The sequence below is a fragment of the Lycium barbarum genome, chromosome 6, assembly GCF_019175385.1.
Source record: "Lycium barbarum isolate Lr01 chromosome 6, ASM1917538v2, whole genome shotgun sequence".
NCBI classification, from domain to species: domain Eukaryota; kingdom Viridiplantae; phylum Streptophyta; class Magnoliopsida; order Solanales; family Solanaceae; genus Lycium; species Lycium barbarum.
Genome location: NC_083342.1, coordinates 89,530,169 through 89,541,456, shown reverse-complemented (window position 1 = coordinate 89,541,456; position 11,288 = coordinate 89,530,169). Strand labels below are relative to the sequence as shown.

At 34.5% G+C, this 11,288-nt stretch overlaps 1 protein-coding gene across 1 annotated transcript; it reads left to right on the top strand.

Annotated features, from left to right (window-relative positions):
* Window positions 1-1,212: 1,212 nt before the first annotated feature.
* LOC132644751 (histone H3.2) lies at window positions 1,213-1,816 on the top strand. The gene has a single exon (XM_060361356.1). It carries the CDS (start codon window positions 1,273-1,275, stop codon window positions 1,681-1,683), a length of 411 nt encoding a protein of 136 aa, XP_060217339.1. The 5' UTR covers window positions 1,213-1,272; the 3' UTR covers window positions 1,684-1,816.
* Window positions 1,817-11,288: the final 9,472 nt, after the last annotated feature.

The window sequence follows — 11,288 nt, the reverse complement described above, 5'->3', positions numbered from 1 at the left end:
TGGGTTTCATAGGAATCATTGGTGGAATATGGATTAACATGATTATATTTGAAGTTAGACTTTTTCTGGTTTGACTGTTTGAGCACGTAGGGGAGTCTTGTTATTTACTCCCCGTCTCATAATAAGTGTCATCTTAGCTAAAAATATGTATATTAAGAAATTAATAATGTAATGTGAAGTTGGCTAAATTACCCTTATATATATTTTTCTCTTGATTTGAGCATGCACAAGTAGTAATACTTTTGACATTAAGAATTCAAAAATATCAAGTTACTATGTGACTTTTCCAATCATCATTTAGTTGTTACTTTAATTTGTTATCTAAGGGTAGAGTTGGAAAAAACTAGCCAATTCATGTCTTGGTTTTCTAAGGTGATACTTATATGAGACGATTTTTTTTTGGCTAAGGTGACATTTTTTATGGGACGAAGGGAGTATTTTTCATGAACATTAGTGAGATGATTTGTGAGTTATTTTAATTAGGTGAGTCTGGTTGGGTTAAAAAAGAGAAATCGGATAATTTTAAGTGAAATTGAGGTTGATTTGAGGGATTTCTATCTAATTGAGGATAATTTTGTTAACTTTAGTAACGACAGGTGTATAGATAGCCCAACTTCTGACGGAGGACAAACTTAGATAATAAAAAAAACTAGAGGGGTATTTTTGACCATTTCCCCAATAAAATAACCCACCTAAAATTGTGAGGTTGGAACTTTAAGTGCTCCTCTTCGAATAGTAGCAAAATTTGGGGCACAAAAAGAAATTGAGAAAGATAAAAGATCAGTACTAAGTGGGCGTTTGACCATAAAGATTATTCACTTTTTTCCGGAGTTGTATTCCGGAATACTAAAAAATAAGAAAAACTTGTTTTTCATTTTTTTTTCCACTTTTTTGACTTTTTTATACTACATTTCACCAAAAATTACAATTTCAAAAATTATGGCCAAACATAATTCCAACTTAAAAATTCCAAAAAAAGTGATTTTTTTTTTGGTATTTATGGCCAAACGAGCCCTAAGAAAACAATTACAGAGTCCTTTTAGATCCACGTGGCAAATATTCATTTGTTACTTTAATAGCACGTAGATCGCTATCCGGGTAATCATCTCCTCTCCAATCTACACCGTTAATTCAAAATTTCAATCAACGGCCTTGCCAAAAATTTGGAACACCTTCCCGCCGTCCATCTCTTTGTATAAATGCCCCATTACCCATTTCACATTGTCACCATTCTAGTAGAAACTCCAACTTTTGTCAATAAATACAATTAAAATGGCACGTACGAAGCAAACAGCTCGCAAATCCACAGGTGGAAAGGCACCAAGAAAGCAACTGGCCACCAAGGCTGCCAGGAAGTCAGCTCCAGCGACCGGAGGAGTGAAGAAGCCTCACCGTTTCAGGCCAGGAACTGTTGCTCTTAGAGAAATCAGAAAGTACCAGAAATCTACTGAGTTGTTGATTAGGAAATTGCCGTTTCAGAGGCTTGTGAGGGAAATAGCACAGGATTTCAAGACAGACCTGAGGTTTCAGAGCAGTGCTGTTGCTGCTCTACAAGAGGCTGCTGAGGCGTATCTCGTTGGGCTCTTTGAAGATACGAATCTCTGTGCAATTCATGCTAAGAGGGTTACCATTATGCCTAAGGATATTCAGCTTGCTAGGAGGATTCGTGGTGAAAGGGCTTAGGAAGAAGATTGTTGTTATGGTTAAAGTCTATTAGTGTTTATCTGTTTGAAGTTTTTGATGTAAATCAGTATTCTAGATCTAATCAATGGAATTTGTACTACTTCTTTTTGTTCAATTAAAGATCCTGTCCTTACATCTGTGTGTTATTTGCCCTAAATTGAAGATTGAAGCGCTACTTGTGAGGATTAATAGAAATATTACATATTGTAATATTGATACGGTGTGCTGTTATTCCTTTTTTGGTGTTGCAAACTAAGAGCCTGTTTGGATTGGCTTATAAGTTGTTTTCAGTTTTTTTGAGTGTTTGGTTGGCCAGCTTAAAGTTATTTTGTGTTTAAAATAAGCTTAAAAAAATAATTGAGTCCATTTAATTTAGCTTATTTAAAGCCGTTTATAAGTTGTTTGCAGCTTATAAGTAAAAAAAAATAAGTTAGATTACCCAATTTATTTTTTTTAGCTTATAAGCTGCAAACAGCTTATAGGTATAAGCCATCCAAACAGGCTCTAAAAGCTTTTAGCAAATTATATTATTGTTGTAGTATTCACTTATAGTTTTTTTTTTTCTTTTTGGCTACTTATTGGTGCTGTGTATAGGTACTAGAGGAGCAAAAGCATTGACACCAACTGAGCTAGCTTCAATCATTAACTAGCTTTAAGAAATTCTAGGGTTAGGTGGTGTAAATCTAAGGAGTAGCTGATTTCAGCATGTGTAAACTGTTGGTTTATTAGTATTTTGGAATCTAATTAATGAAATTTGAATTTTGTTTTGTTTAATTAAAGATCTTGCATTTACGTTTGTGTGTTGTTTGCTCTCTATTGAAGGTTGAAGCACTACTTGGTGTTTGATGGTTGGTTATTTGTTTAGGGGGGATTTAAAAGAAATATCACACATTGGAATGTATTGATATAGTGTGCCTTTGTTCTTACCTTATGCTAATGTAGCTATGTATTTCTAGTTTTTCTATACTTAGATCTCTCAGCAAATTATATTATCCTTGTAACATTTGTATATTAAAATTAAACAGCGACAACGAACTATACCTATCTCTTGTGTTTTCTGTTCTGCTGTGCTGTTTGTCTATGTAGGAAATGGAACCTCAATACTAGCAGTTCCTGAGATTTGAGTAACTTGGCATTATTAGTTCAACATGAACTCTTCTCTTTGGCCTAGGGCATTGCTAAAATTTTGCAGTTCCCTTGTCATTGTTTGAAATAGAGATTGACTTGGGCTTGTTATCAAATGCTTCTGTGTTTACTAGGGTCATTTGCACTTTTGTCTCTATTTTGTGCTAGTCTTTAATTTTTGTCCTTCATACCAAACAACTTTTTCGTGGAGCATAGGGTCATATTTTCACATATAATATCCCACAAATTATGCCCCACATGATTTTTCCCTTAAAGAACTTATAAGGCATCGGTTTGATTGCTAAAGGGTAAAAAATTAAAAACCAGCCCATTTGAAGGACAAATCGTGCAATTTCATCTGCTTACTATTGATGCAGGAGGCGGGTTGATGTTTATTTTTTGAGGTTAGTCGTCATAGGTTGAACTTGGCTGCATTTGATATGGTAGCCATTTAAACTGAGATGATCGGTCAATTGTGATGAATCTCATCTCCTGCAAGTTTTAGGTAAGTTTTCAGCCTTTGCTAATTTGAGGATCTATTCATTTTTTTTTGTGTGTGGGGAGGGGACTGGAAATTGACTTGCTTTTTGGTGCTGAAACTCTTACTACTTAGAATTACCGTTTGAACAACTTTGTTGTGTGAACTAGATGGAATTTATTTTAAAATGGAGCTTTTAGGTTACAATTTCTCAACAGAACGCACTTACGAGGAACTTGCTGGCCACAAGAATTTCCTTATATTCATATGGAGTACCAGTATACTAGTAAGCACTTTTGCCATTATTTTCCTGCAACAGAAGCACAGTGGTGCTTTTCGTCATCTGCTTTAACTTCAAGTCATTTGGCGCTGCTCTTTTCTAATGCTGCCAAATCATTTTTAGGAAAGTGAATAAAAGACTGTCACAATATTATCATTATTTTGTGAACCCTTTCACTATTTTGTTTAACATATGTTGAACGTCAACATTAGCTGCCATATCAAGTAAGACTACAAATTTGTTTTCAGTTTTCTTGTGGAATCTTGACATATAATGTTCATGACTTGTGCTGGGATGCTAAACTTAACTTTTGGAAGTGCTATCTAAGATGTGCAAGGTCGCAAAATGTTCATCCTCAGGTCAGCGTTTCACCTTGATTCAAGTGGTGAATGACTTTTTGTGCCAGAGCTAGAATTTGTACGTATTCTGATTTCTGAATACTACAATGCTTCGGGCAAATTACATATATTTTTATAATAAGTTTAAGACTTTTGTGGCTACATGGCATTGTATGGTTTGAGTGAGAAGTATGCGAAAGATACCTTCTTTTGTTTTGGCGAGTCCTCTAAGAGCCTGTTTGGATGGGCTTATATGCTTATAAGCTGCAAACAGCTTATAAGCTAAAAAAAATAAGTTGGGGTAGTCTAACTTATTTTTTTTGGCTTATAAGCTGTTTTCAGCTTATAAGCTGCTCTAGATAAGCTAAGTCAAATGGGCCTAATTATTTTTTTGAGCTTATTTTAAGCACAAAATGACTTTAAGCTGGCCAGCCAAACACTCAAAAAAGCTGAAAACAGCTTATAAGCAACTTATAAGCCAATCCAAACGGGCTCTAAAAGATTTCTTACATGACTTTCTTGCTACGTCAGTTTCACGCTGCTGATTAATACTTTTGCTTGCTGTTACTTTGTGACTTGGTTATCTTAAGCTTGGTTATTGGATCAATATTCAACTTTTGCAAGGGAAATGATTCTTGGCCTGAACTTGTGCTTGAACTGAAGTTCGCCATTAGGCACAGAGATCTGATTGATAAGAAGGCCAATCCAAATTGATCCGTGGAGGAAGGTCTTAGCAGAGAACACTTAATTAGTTATAGTTACTAGTGTAAATTTGATGACTCATCTCAAAGGAAATATGTGTAAACTGCTGGTTCATTAGTATTTGAGATCTACTAAGTGAAACCACTATTTCGTGCTATGTTGCTCGGACTCTCCAAAAATGCTGCAGTACCCGTGTCGGATCCTCCAAAAATGCACTAGTTTTGGAGGATCCGACATGCTTCCGTCGATATTTTTGAAGAGTCCGAGCAATATAAATTTCGTGTTGTTCGAAATCAAAGGTCTTGAGTGTACATACTTGTGTGACATAGATATGAAGTATGCCTGTTTTTTTCTTATGATCCTGTATCGTAATGGTGCTGAACTATTTGTACACACTGTATCAGCTTATGGGAGCCAGTTTCTGTGAGCTTTTAAGTTTGGCAAGTCCTTTATTCCTAATTAACTTTCTTAGTCTGTCAGCTTTTGAATCTACAGATGAATGCATTTGCTTGTTGTTTGTTTGCTCGCTCCATTTTCTTAAGCTTGGAAATTGCTCAATTTACAGCATCAGCTAGGAAGATGGCCAAGGAAAGTCCATTTTTATTAGGAGACTACTCATCAAAGTGCCTAGAGTTTTTTTTTTTTTTTTTTTTTTTTTTGTAATTTTTTATACGGGAAAGTTCCTAAAATAGTTTTTTCTGTAAGGTAAATTCTCTAGAGTAGTTTCAACTTCCTTTGAGCATACAATACTGCTTGTTGCATTTTTTTCCTGTCCTGCATTAATTATGTCAGTCTTCTGGATTCATGTTCTTGAAGTACTATTTTATGCTCACCTGATTTATTGTCTATTTTCTTGCCAATAATTTCCTAGTTGCCTATTAAACAGTGCTACAGTCATACTTCTTACTTAAGATCTCAGTCTTTCAATTGACCTGAAAGAGTAGTATCTTGCTTAAAAAACTAGTAAATAAAGTAGCTCTGGTGCCTATTAAGGACTGGAATTTTTGAATTTGTGTAGGTTAGCAGACGGTGAGACTAGATATCTTAATCGCATCCTGATTGAACACACCAGTATAAGAAAAGCAGGAGTAAAACAAGAGTTGGACTAAGATGGTAAAGGACAATAATGAAATATATATATATAACAAAACTTTAAAGCATGAATGCAACATCATTTAGGAAATTGCAACTATGTCATTTCAATGATTGAGATAATTCACATATACAAATTAATCTAAACTTCCGAAATGGTTATGCCTGTTAGACATCTCCTTGAGCTTATAATATTTCCCAAACTGGAAACCTATCTGCTTTCTGAGCCATGAAATCTACTTTTAGTTATTTAAGTACTAAATACTAATAAAAAATAAACAAAAGGACACATGCTAAATCTTGAAGGGTTTCAACTCGCAGCCTCGCCTGTAATTGCAACTACATGAGCTTACTAATAGCAAGAATAAAAAGATTGAATCTTGTCAAATCTTTAATAGGTAAGAATATAGTTAGGCCAAAGACCATATTTTCCGGATCTGGCTCCTCTCCATTACGCTTTCTCTCCATTTCCTCAAGTATATGTTTAGGTAAGTGACACTTGTCTAATATAATTTTAAAGGTTAAGATTAGATTAATTTAACAGGTATCTTAACTATGATTAAAATATTAAGTTTTCGAAAGTACTCTTTAATTTTGGTTCCCAGGTCTTTTCATATATTTACCATCTTAACTAAATTAAAGAGTATCAGATTAAATATTATTTTTCACTGAATGGTTCAATATACTCCATCCAATGTTCATATATTCATCATAAAATTAAATGAAAGAGAATAAGCTAAATATTGTCACAGATAATTTCAATACTCTAGTTTTTTTCCATTTGTCACTTGAAAATCAAATTATCATTTCTCCTCCAGTTTTACTTCCCAATCCCCTCATATGTTCTTTAATTCAATTTTTCGGACTTGTTTTAAAATCAATTTCCTAAAATTCAGGATCACAGATCACTTTTCTTATTTATACGGATTTGGGGAGGGGAGGCGGGTAGGGAAGTTTACCGATAAAATTTACAAATGCAAATTAATGATACTAATGTGTACCAAAATTTGTGGAAACTGATATTGCATACCAAAAATAGAAAGTGCTTTTCAAAACTTATTTGCTTGTTAGATTGATCTAATCTTGACCTTTAAAAGTTATGTTATACAAGTGTCACTCATCTAAATGTGTACTTGAGGAAATGGAAAGAAAGTGTAATGGAGAGGGGTCAAATCCTAAAGTTATCTTTTAAGAATTAATTCATTTTAATTTTTTTTTTATGGACCAATAAAAATGATTTTCACTCCCCAACTTTGCTTTAGAAATCAAACTCCCCCTCAACTATGAACAATAGACATTCTCCCCCCTTTATCCTATGCAATGTCTATTTTACCCTTGACATTTTCAATCGTCCATCTATGTATTTTTATATAATATAAAATTTATTTTTTAACTTAGGTATTTATAGATTTTTATTTAAATTATTATAAGTAGACTAATCCTTTTACGAATTTATCACAAAATCTAATGTTACTTTTTATGATTGATATTTTAATATTACATGCATTAAGTATATATTATGTATGAACATGCATGAATATATAACACATATTACCTGTTATATATACTATATTAAAAGCATGAAGGGCCTTAGAAATATTGATTGAATTTTTTGTCCTTCATTGAAAGACTCTGCAATAGAGAAAATTATCATTTACTATTTTCCTAATATTTAGTACTTAAATATCTATTGAAATTTGGTTATTAAAATTTGAATTATATACCTAAAATTTAGGACTTTAAAATTAAAAGTCAATTAATTGGAACTTCAGTACGAAATTTGTACACGTTCTTTTGAAGTAGTTTCTATATGGAAATTGACAAGTAAGATCCTAATGGTACTCCAATTTTATTCCTAATGGAAAATATAATTTTGAAAAAATCATGAGTAACTTTTTTGAAAAACAAGACCTCCAAAGCAGAAGTTACATGGAATTAAAACTTTCAAGTTTAGTCCTTTTGGTGCTAAAAAAAACGTAATATTAGTCAACTAAAATATAGTTGTTATAAAATAATAAAGCAACAAGAAAATAGGCTGAAGTGACTAAAACACTCTTAAATTTGGCACCAATTGCAACTTTAGTCCCTGAACTATTGCCACACTTAAAAACACCCCTAATCTTGGCTAACTGAATTTTAATTCACCCCGCGTAAACATGCCACGGTTGCAATTTGTGGACAGTTGTAGAGAAGAGAAGAGAATTCTTTATTTCTCTTGAAGGATAATATACAATGAAGAGAATATCTCTATTTATAGGGAAAAATTAATTTGGTGCCAAAATCACCAACCCTAACTTTTCTCCTAAAGATAGACATCCACAATAAATAATATTTATCTATAACACTCCCCCTTGGATGTCTATTTGATAGATAATGTGCCTTATTAAAACTTTACTAAAAAAAACCCAATGGGAAAAATTCTAGTGAAGGAAAAAGAGTACACATTTCTAATAATACGCATTTTGACTGCCTAATTAAAAACCTTACCAGGAAAATCCAATTGAGACAAAACTTGATTAGGAGAAAAAAAGTATAGCGCGCATTAACTCCCCCTGAGGAGAACATCAATCTAAAACTTGAATCTTCGCATTCCAATCTTGTGCACCATCTTCTCAAAAGTTGTAGTTGATAGAGACTTGATGAACAAATCAACCATATTATCACTTGAACCAATCTGTTGCACGTTGATATCACCTTCTTTTGGAGATCGTGTGTGAAGAACAACTTTGGTGAAATATGTCTTGATATCACCTTCTTTTGGAGTCTTTGGATAGAGTTGCATCGGTATATAATATTGTTTTTTTATTTTTGGCAACTAACTTTATTCATTACCAAAAGTGGACGTTAAAAGTACAGAAAGAAAACTAGTCACTGGACATAGTCCTAGTGCTCCAGTTTCAGCAAAGCAACAATAAAATCATAGCATCTAATACAAACTAAAGGTTAGCAGGGATAATAATTATAGGACTCAAGCCATTTTGCTATTCTACTATTCCCACCAGCTTTGATATGTATCTCCTGGACAATGAGCTTAGTCACTACTTGAGGCTGTTGGATTTTCAGTTGAAATACTCTATTATTCCTCTCTTTCCATAAATGGTAAACAGAGGCAACCATCATCATCCTATACACCTTTGCTCTTACTGATCTTCCATTTGCATGTTAGACAACCCATGTTACCTCATTCCCCCAGCACAATGGGGTTCTGTCAATCCTTAACCATTTCAGTAGCATTTTCCAAACACTGGCAGAGTAATTGCACACGAACAACAAGTGGGAGCTGCTCTCGTTTTCCATATCCCATAATGGGCACACATGTTTAGTAGTAATTCCCCATTTACACAATCTGTCCCTTGTGTATAGTCGACCATGAATAGCCATTTTCAAGATAAACACCCATCTAGGTACTCCCTGGTTATTACATATCAGTCTTTTCCATGACACTTTTGGAAACTGGCCCCTTAGTTTTTGGTAGAACAGTTAAGTTGAAAATACCTGCATGTTCTGCACTTTTGTCATTTCAAATCCAGCCTTTTCAAAGTGTTTCTTTGCTTTTAGACCTTTTGGATAATCCAAGAAGCTTGTTTTGGGAATTCTTCTAGCAAGTTCTTATTCTCCCATAGTAAGAATGAAGCCATTTCACCCATAACTTATCTTTCTTGTTGCATATATTCCATAGCAGCTTACTGATTGCTGCTTTGTTCCACGAGGAGATGTCAAAAAAAGGACTAATTTGATCAACTGGGCCCTCCCAGCATAGGACAGATAGCTGGAAATCTAGGATTTGATTCTGTTGAGAATTTTGTCTACTATAGGCTGGCATTGTACAATAGATATTCTCTTTGTGCTTAGTGGTACTCCCAAGTATCTAAAAGGCAGATTACCTAGAGTGAAATTAAGCAGTGCCATGATCTCTTGTTGTATCTCAGTTGAGATACCACCATAATATGCAGAGCTCTTGTTTGGATTTGCTATTAAACCCGAGGCCTTTGAGAACTGTTGAAACCTATCATATAACAGTTGAACTGATGATACATCCCCTCTGCAGAACAATAGTAGATCATCTGCAAACCTCAACTGAATAATGTTGAATCTGCTACACTTAGGATGGAATTTGAAAAGTGGATTTTTGCCAAGTTGTTTCAAGGATCTATTCAAGTACTCCATTACAATTACAAATAGAAAAGGGGATAGAGGGTCTCCCTGTTTTAAACATTTCTTTGCCTCAAAGGGATTGGTTGGTTGCCCTTTGATCACGATTGAGTAAGAGACAGTTTGAATACACAGCATAATCCATCTCACAAATACCATGGGGAAGTTCAGTGCAACAAGGACCTGATAAAGAAATGGCCATTCTACTGATTCATAGGCCTTTTGCATGTCTACCTTAAGCATACACCTTGGTGAGATACCCTTCCTCCCATAGCCTTTAACTAGTTCATGGCTAAGTAGTATGTTGTCAGTTATAACTCTCCTAGGAACAAAGGCAGCTTGGCTTTCATCAATTATATGGTCCATAATTCCTTGCATCCTTTTAGTCAATACCTTTGAGATCAATTTATATAGTATAGTGCAACACGATATAGGCTTGAATTCTTTAATGCTAGTAGGATGTTTTACCTTTGGGATGAGGGTAACAGATGTGACATTGATAGACTGATACATTCTTTGTGAGTGCAGTGCCTCAAGTATAGCTGCTGTCACTTCAGGTCCTATAATACTCCAAGATTTTTTGAAGAAGCAGGCATTAAAGCTATCACATCCTGGAGCTTTTAAGTCAGATATATCTTACAAGGCATCCACTACTTCCTTTTGAGTAATTGGTGAGATCAGTTGGAGTTGTTGTGTTCTATTTAGGATAGGACCAGTAGGTATTATGCTAGGGTCAATAGTAGGCAGTTCTCTAGCATTGGTCCCAAGGAGATTTTTGTAGAAAGTAAGGATCTCATCCTCAATCTCATGTTTGCTTTGTATTATAGTGCCATTACCAGAGACTAGCCTGTTGATATGGTTTATACTCAGTCTGTTTTTAATGCTGGCATGAAAGTAAGCAGAGTTTGAGTCCCCTAAGCCCAACCACTGCACTCTTGATTTTTGTTGTAGTATACTCTCCTCAATCATGCTCCATTTCTCCAAAGTAAATTTTGTTTCTCTCTCAGTATCATACAGATTCTGGTTATCATAAGTATCTATTAGTTGTATTTGAACATCACTAAGCGTTTGGCTTAGTTCTTGGATCTTTACTTCCACCTTTGAGAATTCTCTTTTGTTCAAAATCTTCATATCATTTCTAAGCAGCTTCAGTTTTTTCCATACTCTCTCTATAGGTTTTCCATATATTACTTTGCCCCAGACAGTAGCAACTATTGTATGGAAGTCTTGATGGTTTGCTAGGTGGTTAAGGAATTTAAAGGGCCTGGGAGCATTGTCTGTTTGTGGCGTCATGGTGACACTCATCAAAGAGTGGTCTGAAAAATGTGGTTCATGAATTACTGCATTCAGATGTGGCCAGAGATTCACCCAAGCATGTTTAATAAGGCCCAATCTATCTTGCTATGAACATGGTTGTTAGTCCAAGTATAATATCTTC

Coding starts and splice junctions, on each gene's coding strand:
- LOC132644751 (XM_060361356.1), top strand. CDS start 1,273: ATGGCACGTACGAAGCAAACAGCTCGCAAATCCACAGGTGGAAAGGCA.